Source organism: Bos mutus, chromosome 2 (genome assembly GCF_027580195.1).
Source record: "Bos mutus isolate GX-2022 chromosome 2, NWIPB_WYAK_1.1, whole genome shotgun sequence".
In the NCBI taxonomy this organism is placed as follows: domain Eukaryota; kingdom Metazoa; phylum Chordata; class Mammalia; order Artiodactyla; family Bovidae; genus Bos; species Bos mutus.
Window position 1 is genome coordinate 8698690 of NC_091618.1, and position 19284 is coordinate 8717973.

Below are 19284 nucleotides of genomic sequence, written 5' to 3' on the forward strand. Positions count from 1 at the left end.
CCTTTGTTGACAAAGTAATGTCTCTGCTTTTCAGTATGTTGTCTAGATTGGTCATAACTTTCCTTCCAAGGAGTAAGCGTCTTTTAATTTCATGGCTGCAATCACCATCTGCAGTGATTTTGGAGCCCAGAAAAATAAAGTCAGCCACTGTTTCCACTGTTTGCCCATCTATCTGCCATGCAGTGATGGGACCAGATGCCATGATCTTAGTTTTCTGAATGTTGAGCTTTAAGCCAACTTTTTCACTCTCCTCTTTCACTTTATCAAGAGGCTTTTTAGTTCCTCTTCACTTTCTGCCATAAGGGTGGTGTCATCTGCATATCTGGGGTTACTGATATTTCTCCCAGCAATCTTGATTCCAGCTTGTGCTTCCTCCAGCCCAGTGTTTCTCATGATGTACTCTGCATATAAGTTAAATAAGCAGGGTGACAATATACATCCTTGACATACTCCTTTTCCTATTTGGAACCAGTCCGTTGTTCCATGTCCAGCTCTAACTGTTGCTTCCTGACCTGCATACAGGTTTCTCAAGAGGCAGGTCAGGTGGTCTGGTATGCCCAACTCTTTCAAAATTTTCCACAGTTGATTGTGATCCACACAGTCAAAGGCTTTGGCATAGTCAATAAAGCAGAAATAGGTGTTTTTATGGAACTCTCTTGCTTTTTCGATGATCCAACAGACATTGGCATTTTGATCTCTGGTTCCTCTGCCTTTTCTAAAACCAGCTTGAACATCTGGAAGTTCATGGTTCACGTATTGCTGAAACCTGGCTTGGAGAATTTTGAGCATTACTTTACTAGCGTGTGAGATGAGTGCAATTATGTGGTAGTTTGAGCATTCTTTGGCATTGCCTTTCTTTGGGATTGGAATGAAAACTGACCTTTTCCAGTCCTGTGGCCACTGCTGAGTTTTCCAAATTTGCTGACATATTGAGTGCAACACTTTCACAGCATCATCTTTCAGGATTTGAAATAGCTCAACTGGAATTCCATCACCTCCAATAGCTTTGTTTGTAGTGATGCTTCCTAAGGCCCACTTGACTTCACATTCCAGGATGTCTGGCTCTAGGTGAGTGATCACACTATCGTGATTATCTGGGTCGTGAAGATCTTTTTTGTACAGTTCTTCTGTATATTCTTGCCACCTCTTCTTAATATCTTCTGCTTCTGTTAGGTCCATACCATTTCTGTCCTTTATCGAGCCCATCTTTGCATGAAATGTTCCCTTGGTATCTCTAATTTTCTTGAAGAGATCTCTAGTCTTTCCCAATCTATTGTTTTCCTCTATTTCTTTGCATTGATCACTGAGGAAGGCTTTCTTACCTCTCCTTGCTATTCTTTGAAAATGACATCAACATCCTGCAGAGTTCCCCGATATTTTTTAGAGAGAACATCAGGAACTTCCCTGGTGGTCCAGTGGTTAAGACTGTGTTCCCATTGCAGGGAGCATGGGTTTGATCCCTGGTCAGGGAGCTAAGATCCTGCATGCCACACAGTGTGGCCAAACGATAAAAAATGAAGTTATGGGAAAAAGTTGCAGACTTTTAGAAAAGTTGCAAAAAATACTACAAAGATTCATATTTATCCTTCACCCAGATTCCTCTGAGTTCAGTTCAGTTCAGTTTAGTCTCTCAGTCATGTCCAACTCTTTGCGACCCCATGGACTGCAGCACACCAGGCTTCCCTGTCCATCACCAACTCCTGGAGCTTGCTCAAACTCGTGTCCATCGAGTCAGTGATGTCCTCAACCATCTCATCCTCTGTCGTCCACTTCTCCTCTTGCCTTCAGTCTTTCCCAGCATCAGGGTCTTTTCCAATGAGTCAGTTCTTAGTGTCAGGTGAGCAGAGTATTGGAGCTTCAGCATAATGTTAGTGTTTCACCCTGTTCACTTGGTGTGTACTCTCTCCACACACACACACACGCACGTGCATGCAGGTTTCAGAACTATTTGGGAATAAGTTGCAAGCATAATGCCACTTACTCCTAAGTACTTAACTGTGTGTCTCCGAAAGGTCAATTCTACTTTTCTCCATAACCACAGTAAAACCAGAAAATTAACATTGATACAATACTATCTGATTGTATCATTCACATTTTGTCAATTATCTTGACAAGTGTCCTTTAAAGTAGCAATGATAATAATAATAGTAGTAGTTGTTACTTCTGCTCCAGCATCACACCCAAGATCATGTATTGCATTTAGTTCATGTCACTTTAGTCTCCTTTAGCTGGAACAATTCCTCAGTCTTGTCTTTTCTTTCATGACCTTGATTTTTTGAAGAGTAAAGGTCATTTATGTTGTAATGGTGGTGGTGGTTTAGTCACTAAGTCATGTCCAACTCCTACAACCCCATGGACTGTAGCCCGCCAGGCTCCTCTGTCAGTGGGATTTCCCAAGCAAGAATACTGGAATGGATTGTCATTTCCTCCTCCAGGGTATCTTCTCAATCCAGGAATTGAACCTGCATCTCTTGCTTGGCAGACAGACTCTTTACCGCTGCACCACCAGGCTTCCCTTTATGTTGTGAGTTGTCCCTCAATTTGAGTCTGTCTGATCTTTCCTCATGATTCAGTTCAGGTTTGCTTTATTGGCAAGATTACCACTGAAACGGCATAGTAAACGGCATGTGATATCTGTTTGTCCACATTAATAGTTTTTAAAGTTATATATTAATAACAGCGTTATTGAGTTATAATTCACATATAATAAAAGTCACCGTTTTAAAGTGTAAAATCCAGTGGATTTTAGTGTATTCCCAGAGTTGTACAGTCATTATCACAATCAATTTTAAAACATTTCATCACCCCCAAAAGACCCCATCCCCATTACTAATCATTCTCTGTGTCCTTTTCCCCAGTCCATCTGACCAGTAATCTACTTTCTGTTGGCATGAATTTGCCTGTCCTGGATATTTCATGTAAATAAAACCTGTGCAGCTTTTTGTATCTGGCTTCTTCCACTCAACACAGTGTTTGCAAGGTTCATCCATGCTGGAGCAGGTATCAGCACCGCATCCCTTTTTATGGCCAAATAATATTCCATTGCATGATGTCTATTTACACATTCTGTTGATTCATTCATCAGTCAAAGAGCCTCTTGATGAAGGTGAAAGAAGAGAGTGAAAAAGCTGACTTAAAACTCAACATTCAGAAAACTAAGATCATGGCATCTGGTCCCATCACTTCATGGCAAATAGAAGAAGAAACAATGGAAACAGTGACAGACTTTATTTTTCTGGGCTCCAAAATCACTGCAGATGGTGACTGCAGCCATGAAATTAAAGGATGCTTGCTCCTTGGAAGAAAAGCTATGACCAACCTAGACAGCGTATTAAAAAGCAGAGACATTACTTTGCTGACAAAGGTCTATCTAGTCAAAGCTATGGTTTTTCCAGTAATCATGTATGGATGTGAGAGTTGGACCATAATGAAGGCTAGCACCAAAGAATTGATGCTTTTGAACCCTGGTGTTGGAGAAGACTCTTGAGAGTCTGTTGGACTGCAAGGAGATCAAACCAGTCAGTCCTAAAGGAAATCAGTCCTGAATATTCATTGGAAGGACTGATACTGAAGCTGAAATTCCAATATTGGCCACCTGATGAGAAGAACTGACTCATTAGAAAAGACCCTGATGCTGGGCAAGATTAAAGGCAGGAGGAGAAGGGGACAACAGAGGATGAGATGGTTGGATGGCATCACCGACTCAATGGACGTGAGTTTGAGCAAACTCCGGGAATTGGTGATGGACAGGAAGGCCTGGCATGCGGCAGTCCATGGGGTCGCCAAGAGTCAGACACAACTGAGTGACTAAACAACAACATATTTTGTTGCTTCATTCATCAGTCAGTGGGCATTTGGGTTGTTTGCACTTCGGGGCTATTACAAATAGTGGTGCTATGCACTTGCGTGTACAACTTTCTGTGGACACATGTCTTTAATTTCCAGGGTATGTGTCAGGGTTCCCAATACCATGGCTAGTTGCAGTGATTCACCAGGATGGCTCCGAGGACCTGGCACATAGTCCTACCGCTGGCTGATTTTCTGCACTGAAAGGACACAGAGCAAAATCAGTGAAGAGGAAATGTGCGCGGGGAAAGCCCAGAAGGAAACCGGGCCCAGCGTGCAAGAGTGCTCTCTGGGTGGAGCCAAACAGAACACACTTCATTTATCTGAATTGGGACGACAGGTGTGAGACGCTGTTCACCAGGGAAGCTCATTAGAGACTTAATGCCCAAAGTTTTACTGGGGGCTGATCACGGAAGAACCCCCTGCCTAACATGTACCAAAATTCCACACTCCCGGAAGGGAAGCTGGTGTTCAGCATACACCAGGTTGTTGTGCCGCCCGGGTGCAGTAAACCACCCTTACCCATCAGAGAATGGTCAGAACACTCACTGAACTCAAGTTCCCAGACACCAGCCAAGGGCCCAGTGTGCAAGCGGGGCCTTTCTAGGGGTAGAGTCTCAGGCCTGCTGTGTTGTCTCTGTTCTGTGCAGGTCTGCCCGAGGGGTGCAATCTCTAGGTCACATGACACTCTGTATTTAACTTTTTATGCTAAACTGTTTTCCAAAGCAATTGCAGCCATCTTCATTTCTACCAGCAATTGATGAGGGTTCCAATTTTTTCACAGCCTGGCCAACACTTGTTATTGTCCATCTTGTTGATTACAGCCATCCTAGTGGAACTGATGGGTTTTTAAGTTGGTGAGTTGCAAGCATTTAGGACCGAAAAAGGAGGACCCAGAGGGGCCAAAATGGGTTCTCTAAGAGCAGATCATACCAGTCTAACCCCTGATTTCTCTTTAAAAGAAAAAAACCCATCTATTTTCTCTGTACTGGGACAGAGTGTTTTTTGTGTTTCGGTTCTGTCCTTCACAATATCTTTGTACAGAAAATGGAGACACGGAGCTTGGACTGATTGTCTGGCAGATTCCTCCCATGTTGACAGATGACACTCAGAGAGCAAGGCTGGAGTCAGGTGAAGGGCCCCTGCTGCTGTTTCCCTGATTCTGTGTTCAGCCCAGCCAGCCATTGAATATTTCTGTCCAAAACTTGGGGGAGATGCAGATGGCAGAGCCATCAAAGCAGGCAAAATACCCCAAACAGGCAGACACACGCACATTGAATGATAAGATCTGGTTCCAGAAAGATCCTGACAGAACGGAATGGTATGCAGAGTCCAACGACATGCAGTTATTAAGCACAAATCGCAAATCCACACCCACAAAGTCTGGTCCAGATACATCTGGACCAGGGAGAGTTTGCACTTTGGTTTCTGTTTGTTACCAAAAACCAACCTTTACAAATGGGTAATAAAGTCTGGGCACCCTAGAAAAATGTTATGATCTATGCCTGCAATTTCAGGGGATTCAGAGCTCTGCCATCAGGGGAACTGTTGAAGGAGCTGGTCTGTTCCATGGCCAGTCAGCAGCCTACAGTGGCTTGAGAGTTGGCTGCTCCTGCATGAAGATCTGTGGTCGGAGCGTATGAGCTGTCTTCCACAAGGCCCTCAGGGAAAAGCAGATTTGGATTGATTAAGAACTTTGTGAAACTCAGCAGTTGAATGAGCTGCCTGGTAAGATGGTGAGCACCCCATCACTCACAGTGTTCAAAGAGAGGTTACTTAGCCTTTTATTAAGGAGTTTGCACAGGGCAAGAGGTGGCCAGGTCACCTTTCAGGCCTTAGTTCAGTTCAGTCGCTCAGTCGTGTCCAACTCTTTGAAACCCCATGAATCGCAGCACACCAGGCCTCCCTGTCCATCATAAACTCCCAGAGTTCACTCAGACTCAAGTCCATCGAGTCAGTGATGCCATCCAGCCATCTCATCCTCTGGCATCCCCTTCTTCTCTTGCCCCCAATCCCTCCCAGCATCAGAGTCTTTTCCAATGAGTCAACTCTTCGCATGAGGTGGCCAAAGTACTGGAGTTTCAGCTTTAGCATCATTCCCTCCAAAGAAATCCCAGGGCTGACCTACTTCAGAATGGACTGGTTGGATCTCCTTGCAGTCCAAGGGACTCTCAAGAGTCTTCTCCAACACCACAGTTTAAAAGCATCAATTCTTCGGCACTCAGCCTTCTTCACAGTCCAACTCTCACATCCATCCATGACCACAGGAAAAACAATAGCCTTGACTAGACGGACCTTTGTTGGCAAAGTAATGTCTCTGCTTTTGAATATGCTGTCTAGGTTGGTCATAACTTTCCTTCCAAGGAGTAAGCGTCTTTTAATTTCATGGCTGCAATCACCATCTGCAGTAATTTTGAAGCCCAGAAAAATAAAGTCTGACACTGTTTCCACTGCTTCCCCATCTATTTCCCATGAAGTGATGGGACCAGATGCCATGATCTTAGTTTTCTGAATGTTGAGCTTTAAGCCAACTTTTTCACTCTCCACTTTCACTTTCATCAAGAGGCTTTTTAGTTCCTCTTCACTTTCTGCCATAAGGGTGGTGTCATCTGCATATCTGAGGTTATTGATATTTCTCCTGGCAATCTTGATTCCAGCTTGTGTTTCTTCCAGTCCAGCGTTTCTCATGATGTACTCTGCATATAAGTTAAATAAGCAGGGTGACAATATACAGCCTTGACATACTCCTTTCCCTATTTGGAACCAGTCTGTTGTTCCATGTCCAGTTCTAACTGTTGCTTCCTGAACTGCATACAGATTTCTCAAGAGGCAAATCAGGTGGTCTGGTATTCCCATCTCTTTCAGAATTTTCCACAGTTGATTGTGATCCACACAGTCAAAGGCTTTGGCATAGTCAATAAAGCAGAAATAGGTGTTTTTATGGAACTCTCTTGCTTTTTCCATGATCCAGCGGATGTTGGCAATTTGATCTCTTCTGCCTTTTCTAAAACCAGCTTGAACATCAGGAAGTTCATGGTTCATGTATTGCTGAAGCCTGGGCTTGGAGAATTTTGAGCATTACTTTACTAGCGTGTGAGATGAGTGCAATTGTGCGGTAGTTTGAGCATTCTTCGGCATTGCCTTTCTTTGGGACTGGAATGAAAACTGACCTTTTCCAGTTCTGTGGCCACTGCTGAATTTTCCAAATTTGCTGACATATTGAGTGCAGCACTTTCACAGCATCATCTTTCAGGATTTGAAATAGCTCAACTGGAATTCCATCACTTCCACTAGCTTTGTTCGTAGTGATGCTTTCTAAGGCCCACCGGACTTCACATTCCAGGATGTCTGGCTCTAGGTCAGTGATCACACCATTGTGATTTATCTGGGTCATGAAGATCTTTTTTGTACAGTTTTTCTGTGTATTCTTGCCACCTCTTCTTAATATCTTCTGCTTCTGTTAGGTCCATACCATTTCTGTCCTTTATTGAGCCCATCTTTGCATGAAATGTTCCCTTGGTATCTCTAATTTTCTTGAAGAGATCTCTAGTCTTTCCCAATCTATTGTTTTCCTCTATTTCTTTGCATTGATCACTGAGGAAGGCTTTTTTATCTCTTCTTGCTATTCTTTGGAACTCTGCATTCAGATGCTTATATTTTTCCTTTTCTCCTTTGCTTTTCGCTTCTCTTCTTTTCACAGCTATTTGTAAGGCCTCCCCAGACAGCTATTAGAACTGCCTAAACCAGAAGCCAGGGACAGTCCATCTCTAAAGCCAAGCCCAGGGGTTGCCCAAGGCACACAGCACCAGTTCCAGGGTCATCCTCTTGCGTCCTCACGATCCTACTTGTCCATCAGGACGTTTGGGTGCCCGTGAAGCTCCCCTTGGGGCTTCCCTGGTGGCTCACGTGATAAAGAATCCACCTGCAGTGTGGGAGATCTGGGTTCGATCCCTGGGTTGGGAAGATCCCCTGGAGGAGGGCATGGCAACCCACTCCAGTATTCTTGCCTGGAGAATCCCCACGGACAGAGGAGCCTGGCAGGCTGCAGTCCATGCGGTCGCAAAGAGTCGGACACGACTGAGCGACCAAGCGCAGCATGCACCCAGAAGCTCCCCTTGAGACACATGCCTTCTCCCGAGCGCTTCTGTTACTCCGAAGACACACCCCCTTTCAAATTTCCACTGAGACTTGAAAGATGAGCAGTTGGCAGGGAAGCGGAGGGAGGGGACTGGGGAGCACTCCCATAATGACTGCACCCCAAACTGTGGTGAGCACAGGACAGGCCACCTGGTAGGTTAGGGCGGGTGGGGAAGAAAAGTAAAGACTGCCTGGCTGTGACCTTTCCCGTCACCCCTGCTCATCCAGCGCCTGGGCTGGCGACCCAAGGTGCAGGCGCTAGGCTGAGCTTTCAAGGGTCTGTGTGCCCCTGGGCACGTGTGCGTGTGACCGAGCAGCTTGATTGCCTTCCGAGTCCTGTCCCAGTGACGCAGGGATTGTGTGTGCCTTCCTTCCCCTCCATTGATTGAGAGGACTGTGAGAATGGGCCATGATCCAAACATCCCCACGTCCCTGCAGTGACAGCTCCTTTGAGAACACGTGGATACTTATGGTTCTCTTAATTACTCCTGCACACCCACTTCCCTCTCTCTCTAGTAGGTGGGGCTTGGGGTGGGGCTCGGTCCTCGCCCTCCCGACCACCGACCTCCACTCCTGCTACTGCCATCTATGTTGGAACCGCCTCCTGCTGCTCCCCTACCCAGCCACCTCCCCCACGACTTAATTGAGGGCCTCCCCCCCAGAATAAGAGAGCCTGAGGGAGGAGGCTGGTCTCCCTTAAGTGCTCGTACCCGGCAATTAGTTTCCCTTATTGCCAATTCAAGATAAGTAGAAAATAACAGAGGAATGGAACCAGGACCCAAAGCCTGTGCCAAGTGCTTGGCATGCATTACCATGACATTCACATGTGTGTCTCATGGGAAGCCACAGAGCAGGCCAGGCACAGAGGTGGGATTTGCCGGCCTGGGAGTTGAAAGGGCTGTACACCACCAGTCCTGCTGACTGTGCCTCCCTGACCACCTTCCATCTCGGAGCCTCAGTTTCATCATCCCTGAAGTGGAGAGATAATACTAGATTATGCTAGTATATGATTTTATGGAGAGCGCAGGTCACAGCCCTGGCAGGTCTGCCCTCGGCCTGTGTGTTCGGGCCCCAGTGGTGAGCATGGCAGTCGTTACTGTCTAGGTGTGCCTGGAAGACGTGGCTTGGCACGAGGAGCGGAAGAGCATGGAGAGTGCAGAGGGCGTTGTCCAGAAAGACAGAGCTGAAGCAGGAAGGTGGGCCGGGAGGCCGAAGGAGAAAAGCAGACGGGTGCCGGACAGTGTCCGGAAGTGAGCTGAGAAGTAGGAGTAACACACACAGTAGACCAGTGGTTCTCAGGTGTGGCCCATGGACCATGGGGAGTCTCTTAGCCAAAAATCGCAGGTCCCACCCCAGACCTGCTGGATCAGAAACTCAAGGATGGGGCCCAACAGCCTGTTTTAACAAGCTCCCCAGGTGACACGGATGCAGTCCAGGTCTGAGAACTAATAAGGTGGATGAGAGGAGGGGAGGATGGATAAGGCTTGGAGAACTCAGTGGGCGTTTTAAAGGCTGAGCAGGAAGGAGGACTTGTGTTTATTGATCGCTTGCTGTGTCAGGTCGAAAACTGGGCATTTCCAGCTACTTGCTTTCATTTAAACCTTTCAGGATTGTGGCAGAGCAGGCCTTGGTATTCCCATCTCAGAGATGAGACAGCTGAGGCTTAGAGACTTTTAGTCACTTGCCAAAATCAAAGAGAGAGTGGCGGAGAGAGAATTAGAAGCCAGGCCTCTCTGGCCCGGAAGCCTGAGTTCCTTCCACTAGCCCAGGCTGCCTCCCACCTCCCTGTCCCTCAGGAGTGCCTCCACTGCCTGGCCTGGCCCCTTCCTCAACCCCATGGTCACCCCAGAGCTCTGCTCAGCTGTCCTCCTCCTTCAGCCTGCTATCAAAGGCAAAAGGCAGACCTGGGGAGGGGCGGGGTAGCAGGGCTGGGGACAGATGTCGCCTTGCATCCCTCCAGCCTCCAGTGCTAAGCGCAGTTAGGGGACAAAGGTTCTTCTGTGATGCTCCCAAGGGGCTGACATAATTGACCCAATGGTGGTGTTCATGGTAAAGAACCCGCCTGCCAATGCAGGAGATGTAAGAGATGCGGATTCGATCCCTGGGTCAAGAAGATCCCCCGGAGAAAGGAATGGCAACCCACTCCAGTGTTCTTGCCTGGAAAATCCCATGGACAGAGGAGCCTGGCGGGCTACAGTTCATAGGCTCACAAAGAGTCGGTCATAACTGGAGTGACTTAGCACAGTAGGAACTCATGCACGCACTGGGAGACAAAGCTGACAGATACTCGTTGCCAAGACCTGTGCAGGGTGCTTTGGGGAAACTGAGGCAAAGAAAGTATAGTTTAATGGCTTTCAAGAGTTCATGGTCCAGAGCCAGTGAAGCAAAAACCAACAGTGACCCCCTGGGGGTGCTTGGAGGCCTGAGACAGCCAAGCCCAGTGTTGGAGGAGTTCAAGGAGACTCCTACAGTGACATCAGGGAATAGACTTAAGACTTCGGGCCACAGGGCATGCTCTCAAGTCCTGGCATTCTCACTGACTCACTGGATAACCCCAGGCAGGTTACCTCCTGTCTTGACCTGTCTCCTTATCTACAAAACGGGAGTTAATCCTTCCCGCAGGGGATGGTTCTATTAGGTTCTAACAGACATCCCTCAGGGAGTTTCATTTCCTTCCCTTCAAAGGGTCACCTTAAGTCCAAGAAGGCTTCACGGAGGAGCTGTCTTTCCACGATGGCACTCACATCCGGATGGCCAGAAGGAACTTAGTATCGTTTGTGTCATCTCTGCGGAATCTGTGGGCAGACGCAGCATGCGTGGGGTGGTCTAAGGAGAACGGTCTTCCAGGTGTAACTATGAAAATGATGGGGAGAGGAAGCTGTCTTTCTCAGTGTGGAAGATTGTTTTCGTAATGTGGTTTCAAATCTCGCTGCAGGAGGCGAGGCCGTGCGGCCAGCCCGTGCTGCCGCGACTCTCCACGCTCAACCTCTGTCTCTGCTCTTCCTTACAGATGATGCAGTTCGCCTGGCAGAGCTACAAGCGCTACGCGATGGGGAAAAACGAGCTCCGGCCCCTCACGAGAGATGGCTACGAGGGGAACATGTTCGGTGAGCTGACCTCGGGAGAAGCCCTGCCCCTGGGGGCCGAGCAGTATCCCTGCTCGGGGACAGTTTTATTGTTGGCATTTTCGCCTTCTGAGTGGTGTCCCTCTTTCTCCAGACCTGGAGGCTCCTAAGTGTGCGTTCCCTTCGGGGTTGTCTAGGTTGCTGAGCCTTCTAGGTTTGAGGGAAACCCACATGCTTCTCCCTCACCTCAAACTCTTCTTTCTATGCACCTGTTAATTTTCAGAGCAGACAGACTTGGAAATGTGAGTGGGGACAGTGAGTGGTGGACACGTGTTTCCACAGAGAAGGCAGGCAGATCTGAAGGACACAGAGGATGGGGTTTAAATCCGCTCCTTCAGGCGGCTGTAAAATGATCTGCGATGTTTGCCTAGAGAAACCAGACACGCCTCTGATAAACTGGGCATGCACACTGCCTTGAGGGTCTTGGGGGCATGTCTGTCGCCGGCCGGCTTGGTGAACACACAGTCACGTTAGGGAGCCCCCCAGGTGCCGCTGCATGTTGGCAGCTTGAGTTTGACCTGCAGCCTCACTGCGCGACCTCTCTGCCCTTTGCCACCACGAGATCTCCTCACCCAGAGCCTCGAAAGCCCCTCTCAGCTGGAGAGTCTACAGAGTGCCTCATTGTCAGCACGGCTTCAGGTTTCAAATGTAATTCCTGGACAAACTGCCAGCTCCCTTGTCTACAGGCCTTTCACGTGAGAAGATGCTGGAGGCACCGGGCTTTCTTCTTCCCTGAGAGACAGGAGCTATTTGGGCAGAGCGGGGCTGGAGACAGAAATTCCTCACCTGTATTTCCCAATCCTCAGAAGCACAGACTCCTGACACTGAGACCCAAAGACCTAAGTCAGATGAAATTCTCCAGAAAAATTTCAAAAGCAGGTTTACAAAGAGAAGCCTCCCATGCGTATTTGTGTTATGTGAAAAGAGACCCAGGATCTACACCAGGCAGCATCCTGACCCTTCTGGCTGTTCAGACAGTTCACTTCCCTTGGGTAGGAGGGTGGGATTTGGGTGAATCTTGCTTTTTTTCCCCTAATTATGATAGGCATGTAGGGGATAAGAGAAAGTATCAAAAGTGTAACGCTGGCAAAAAATAACTCATTCTACCACATAGACGCAGCCTCTGTGGACATCTTGGCTTTGTTGTTGTTCGGTTGCTCAGTTGTGTGACTCTTTGTGACCCCATGGACTGCAGCATGCCAGGCTTCCCTCCCAGAGCTTGCGCAAACTCATGTCCATCAAGTCAGTGATGCCATCCAACCACCTCATCCTTTGTCGTCCCCTTCTCCTCCTGCCTTCAGTCTTTCCCAGCATCAGGGTCTTTTCTAATTTGTCAGCTCTTCACATCAGGTGGCCAAAGTATTGGAGCTTCAGCTTCAGCATAAGTCCTTCCAATGAATATTCAGGATTGAATTCCTTTAGGGTGGACTGGTTTGATCTCCTTGCAGTCCAGGGGACTCTCAAGAGTCTTCTCCAACACCACAGTTCAAAAGCATCAGTTCTTTGGCCCTCAGCCTTCTTTATGGTCCAACCCTCACATCCATTCACGACTACTGGAAAAACCATAGCTTTGACTAGACGGACCTTTATCAGCAAAGTAATGCCTCTGCTTTTTAACATGCTGTGGCTTATTTCCTTTCAATCTTTTCTTCAGTATTCTCTTCCTTCTTCTCTATATAATATTATGTTCCTTCTTTTTTAATGTTACATCATGTGTTTCATTAATTCATGTAAAATTTTTCATAAAGAATATTTTTAACGGGGAGACTTCTCTGGTGGTCCAGTGGTTAAGACTCTGCCATGGCAGGGGGCACAGGTTCGATCTCTGGTCGGGCAACTAAGATATCCTACATGCCATGTGGTATGGCCAAAAAAAAAAGAATATTTTTATTGGATACAGTTATTGCATTGATGTGCCATAATTCATTTGACCATTCCACTGATGTTGGACAAATGTTCTTTCCAATTTTTCACCAATAGAGATAGCACATTGTTACCATCTTTGTGTACAAAATGTTGTCTTAGGACAGGTTTGGAGAGAGGACTCCTGAGTTGGAAGGAGGAAGGCAGATATTTCTTTAACCTCAAGTATGAAATGTGTGGATTCCAGTTTTGGAGGCTCACTGCCCTCCCTGCCCAGATCATGGAGCTTCCCCAGTACCCGCATCAGCCCTGGGGAAAGATGGCCAGTGTGGCTCTCATCAGAGTTGTTAGAGCTTTGGTTACTAGTGTCATCGAGGAAGGTAATCCTTTCCTCTCTGCATAGGGTGCAAATATTCAGGAAACTGGTGGAGGTGGATGGGGGGCTGTTGATTTCTGAAACTGCAGAGCGTGGGCTTAGCTACTGCTGTGACCACTCATGGCGATAGAGGGAGCACCCATGGGGAGCATACTGGGAGGAACTGGGCTGAACCAAGTCCCATTTTATGAAATTCCTCAGGGCCTGTGATGTACATCTCAACCCTCCAACCCCTTTCCCATCACGGAGCCTGAGGGAGAGAGGACAGCTGGGAACGATGCAAAGAAACCTGGATCTTGAACCAGGAGACCTGGGTGCAAGTCCTCACTCTGCCCTGAACTATCTGTGTGTCCAAGTCCAGGTCACTTGACCTCTCTGGGCTCCTGTTCATTCATCTTTCACACTCGGGTTGCTACGAGAGGGTGCAAGAACACCCTGAACAAAGGGCCAGGTGTGTAGGAGTGATTTAAGACTCCCACTGTAGTACATGTGGTTGGCAGTTGCCCAGGTGAGCCCACGGCGGGTGCTGAGGCCCCTGTCTCCCATGAGCAGCCTTGGCAAGGCCCTGGGTGCCCCGTCACCCCATGCCCGCAGCAGTCCTGGCAGTGAAGCGAGGCCTGCCTTCTGCAGCCAGCAGTTGAGCCGCAGTGGGCGGCTGTCTCCTGGGAAAAGAGGACACGCAGGGCCCCAGGCACTGGGCAAGGGGAAACTAGCCTTGGTTTCTTGCTCTTTCACTCAGCAGCTGCTTGTTTAGCGCCACGTCTGGCGCTGACTGCTGGGGACGCGGGGGTAAATGGTACAGCGATAACTCCACCAGCTCTGCCAAGATGTACACTGGGAACCCTTCCTTGGGGCCCCTCTGGGGTCATCTAGGTGCTCTCAGAATGAAGGACAACTAGAGGGGATCAACAGACCTTGTCTGGTTTGTGGTTCTGGGCCCCTGGAGCCCAGCAAGTTCAGATTGACTTCACTATTTCCTATCTGAGTGACCCTGGGCAAGGCGTTTCTCCCTGAGCCTGAGTTTTCTGTAAAGTGGAACTAATGGAAACATTATCCCAGGGGCTTCCCCAGTGGTCCAGTGGTTAAGAATCTGCCTGCCAATGCAGGGGACATGGGTTCGATCCCTGGTCTGAGAAGATCCCACACGCCATGGAGCAACTAAGCCCATGTGCCTACTGAGGCCACACTGTAGAGCCCATGAGCCCCAGCTACTGAAGCCCACATACCTAGAGCCCATGCTTTGAAACAGGAGATGCCCCTGTTCTCTGCAACTAGGGAAAGCCTGTATGCAGCAATGAAGACCCAGCACAACCCCCAACCCCCAACAAAAAAAAGTAAATAAATCAATCTTTAAAAAAAAAAAAAGGAACACATTACCCCAGCCCAGCCCAGGGCTTCCCGACAGAACTGTCTTAATAGGTGGTAGTTATGCTTATCATTGCCACCAATGGATCTGAGATACAGAGGCTTATGGGAACACCCCCGGAGGAGGAGGGTTTCGGGGCATTTGAGGAGCCTGGAGGAGGTTCTAGTTTGGGTTGGACCCGTGAGGGACTTGGAAGCCAGACTATTCTAGAAGGTAGGAGATGAACTGGCCTGAATTAAGCTGCTTGTCACACCACTGCTGCTTTTGCTGGACTCATACGGGCTTATGGGTGGCATCATTCCTGGGCTCTGGCAGCCTCTGTCATCAGTCACCTCACTGGAAGCTGAGCCCTGCAGGGCATGGTCAGCTGTCAGCCATCCCCACCCTGCTCTGCCCAGCTGGGTGGATGTTTGGGGTCCCTGAGCTGCATGCTGGTGTGTGTTGGTCTGGCGTGGGCTCTGACATCCTCCCCGGGCCTGCAGGACCAGGAGAGTTGCATACGGGGAGGAGTGACGGGGTCACGCCAGTGCCTGGCTCTGCAGGATTTACAGGGGCTGCAGCCAGGACATCGGACGTGGAGCCTGGGCTCCACATGGGGCTGTTCACCTAACTGAATCTCTCCTCCCTGCCGCCCGTGTGTCCCTTCCTGAATCTGTTCTCACTTGGAGAGTCAGACCTCTGGGTGAGGCACCTCTCAAGCTAGCTTTTGTGTCCTGAGCAATTGAGTGTTAAAGTAGCTTTCAATTCACCGCAGTCCTGCTCTGCAGATCCTGCCAGAAAATGCCCTCAAGACCCTAGAGCTGGCTGCCAGCAGGGAGAACATGGCCTGCTCCTCACGGGCACACCCGACACGCAGTGGCAATGCTCTCATCACTGTGAAGTCACAGAGGTGAGCCCGCCACTTGAAGAACATATTCGAGGAGGAGAGTGTAGAGGACCTGCCTTAAAGCCGCTGCTGGGGATGCAGTTTGCTCAGTACTCAGAGGCCCAGCCTCCTTACCTGTAAAAGGGGCTGCTGCTAGAACCTGGGGCAAGCTGAAGAGCACGGACTCTAAGACCGGACAGCTTGGGCTTGCATGCTACCCTGCCACTTCCCAGCTCTGTGACCTTAGGCAAGTTTCTTAACCTTTCTGGGCCTCAGTTTCCAGCTATGAAGTGGGGACAGTCGTGTCGACTCACAGGATTGTTTTGAGAACTGAATGAGTTAATACGTGAGAAGTGCTTGTATCCATGCCTGGCACATAGGAAGCATCCTTCAGTTCAGCCACTATGAGGATGATGTAAGACCCGTAGGACAGCGTGCGCTTCTCCCACTTTGACTGGGCTGTGACCAAGTGTCTAGGACTCAGGGACCCACACAAGGACTCCAGGGCTTTCCCAGCCCTGATCCCTCCTGCCCTGTTCCCCGCAGCCCTCAAGTGCCCATGGCAGATCATGAGTGGGCAGGCCACTGGTAGGCAGTGTACCTCTCACCCTTTCAGTTAAGCAGCTTACAGTAGAATTTTTAACAGGGAAAAGTCAAGGGAAGGTTAGGGTTCAAGGCTGTGGAATAAATTGGCCTCCTGCCAGCAGAAGGGCTTCCAAGAGAGTAATGAGACCTCGCACTCAGTGCCAGCTGCCAGCCTTGAACCACTTAGCATTAAAACTCCCAAGAAGAGCAATCGTAAAACCTTCATTCTCCCTCAGCAGTGGGGGAAATCAGTACTGGATACAGAGTCTTGGGAGGTCTCCACCAGAGAGGCCCTTTGATGACAAGTCCAACTCCTTCATCTTAGATGTGGGGAAACCAAGCCCAGAGCAGGGAAGGCACTCTCCCAGGGTGATGCAGCATGCTAATTGTAGGTCTGGAATTTGAACTCTGGAGGCCAAAGTCCCAGCCCTGGGCTCTTTGCACCACCCACTCTGAGATTAGCCCAATTGACAAAGCAAAGCCTGTGGTCCTGGGCAGATCACCACCAGGAGCTGGACTTTCTCAGAACTCTAACAAGAGTAAATTGTCTTTCAGGAGGTGTATGATTTAGGGGCCAAGAGCCCACCTGCTTCCTGTACATATATCACACCTGGCACTATAGCTGCTTTCTCTCATGTCCTCCTCACAGCTCTGCTAAGATAGGAATTATCCACTTATCCCCATTTCACAGATGAGGAAACTGAGGCCTGAAAAGTTTTAGGACTTGCTTAGTCATACAGTAATCAAACAGAGACTTGATCACAGCTCCGTCGGATTCCACAAACCACCAACACTGTCCTGTCTCCCAGTGACTGCATGGGCATCTGTAGAGAAGGGAGTGGAGCCAGGGGATGGTCTCCGGGTGGGTGGTATTGCTGCTTCTGCTCCACTAACCTCAGGGAAGCCCAGACTGTATTTCAGGTCAGGGTCTGCAGCCACCCATCCGAAGGCATCATGACTTATTAGATATCAGTTGACTATACAGGGCCTGGGAAAAACATCCCTCTTTTCTGCCACCATAGGCAAATATTTTATCTCTGCCCAACAGTCTAAAAACACCTACTTGCAAAACACCGTTGGCTGTCAGCATGATGGATTTGATGAACCATGGATTTGAGAACCAGGCCAGCCTGAGTTTGAATCCCAGATCTGCCTCTTACTAGTCATGTGACCTTGGGCCAGATTCTTAAACTCTTTGCACCTCAGTTTCTCCATCTGTACCATGAGGATAATACCTACTTCACTCAGCAGTGGCGAGGAATAGGTAAAAGTTGATGTGTGGAAAACCTGCCCATATGCTTAAATATACTTGCCCATATGCACTCATTAACAGTAAGCTACTGCCATTATTACTGTGTCTATTGTAAAATAATTGTGAGAATAATTACATCCCAAGGAAAACAGCAGTGCCTGGCACACAGTAGGCTCTCGATAAATATTGTCGAATGAATGAATTGCCCCCTGCAGTCTCTGCCTGCCCTGTTTTCCCTGAGGCCCTTCTTCCTGGCCCTGCTCTGCTCGCATCTTCTGCAGCTGGCTTGACCTCCCCCATCACAAGGTGCATTAGGAGTCAGCAGGCTGACCCTGAAAGAGCAGCAGTCCTGCTTAGTCAGCGGCTCTGATCTCGGGCATCTTCTCTTTGGAGGATAGAGGTGCTTGTGTGGCCAGAATATCTGAGCCAGCCCCAGGTGACCCTGAGAGCCCCGGATTGGATTTTGCCTCCACCTGCTGAATTCCTGATAGAACTCCCCAACCAGAGCCCCATTTCGAGGGATGATTTATGGCCTTGGGTGAGTCAAGAGCTAAAATGAACACAGCACGATTTTCAGATCACAGCCCGGGAATGTTTGGCCTTGGCAGAGAGGGGGAAAAATCATCTTTGCCTTGTAAACGGAGCAACTATGATGTTGAAGAGGGAATCAATCTAGGCCCCAAGATGTCATTTTTACAATTGTGCTGTGGCGTTTGACTTAGCAGTGCCTTCCACAAAATGTTCACAGTCTCTCTCTCTCTCTCTCTCTCTCTCTCTCTCTCTCTCTCACACACACACACACACACGCACACACACTGCAGTGTGGCTGCCAGGGGAACTGCACGCTTTGCAGACCATTCGGGGAAATCAGTCATTTCCCCGTTTTCCACGGATCTCCACATTGTTTCCATGGGTCTCTGAGTCTGTTTCTGGGTGACAGCAGTTTTGACTTTGGAGATGTGCCCAGGCTCAAATCCCTGGTTCAGATTTACCTGCTGATTTAAACTGGACAAGAGACAGAGTTCTCTGAACCTCAGTTTACTCACCTGTAAAGGGGCCAGCAAGCCTTGGTCCTCCCAGTACAGGGCCTGCACTTAGTAACTCCTCATGAAACAGTAGATTTTTCTTCCCCAAGTACATATACACCCTTCCCAGTCCTTTTCCTGTCTCCTGTCTTATCACAGGGCACTTGGACTTATCTGGTTGAAAATGCCATATCCGCTCGTACAAGTTTTGTTTTTCAGAGGTTTGGGTTTTGTTTTGTTTTTCTGAAAAACAAAACAAAACACCAAGTGTTCTTGGAAAATTGATGTCAGGCCATGCCGCTCCCTGATTTTGGCCGGCCGTGGTGCACATTCCTGGCCCAAGCTTGGAGTTTGTTTTGAGAAAGAGCTGTCATCAGCCTCAGCGGAGGTGATGATGTCGCAATTCCTTGGGTAGACTGGGTCAGGCTTCAGGGCAGCGAACAGACCTTCCCGGCAGTCACGTGTCTGAGGAGCCCAGGCTGCTCCATCCGGAGGCCAGAGGCTGTCAAAGCTCAGAGGAAATGGATTAGAAGCAGTGGTCACTGGCAAATGGCCTTTAGTGCAAGGAGGGAAATAGGATGAAAGTATGTACCCCACGCGTGTGAAGGACAGATAGGACTGGCAACTGCTGGTCGGGTTCTGCCCCCCGTGGTGGCCTCCCTGTGGCCTCGAATGACAGATCCACAGTTCCCTGGCCACCTTCTAAAGACCAGAATGTCCATCTGGGTGGTTAGCAAAGCAACAGGCTTACCTCTAAATCAGCCTGCTGGACTTTCAGGCTCTTGGGCAGCTGACCGTTCAGAGCCTGCTGCTCTGCACCCTCCTCCCCGAAAAGATTTTGTTT

The 19284-nt window shown here is 48.8% G+C and overlaps 1 protein-coding gene across 2 annotated transcripts in view; it reads left to right on the forward strand.

Moving 5' to 3' along the window:
- MAN1C1 (mannosidase alpha class 1C member 1) overlaps positions 1-19284 on the forward strand; it is a 155683-nt gene that overhangs the window by 56182 nt on the left and 80217 nt on the right. For both annotated transcript variants that reach the window (XM_070383133.1, XM_005895930.3), the window contains exon 2: positions 10994-11090. In XM_070383133.1, coding sequence (XP_070239234.1) covers positions 10994-11090 — 97 coding nt within the window. The remainder of the gene's footprint in view (positions 1-10993; positions 11091-19284) is intronic.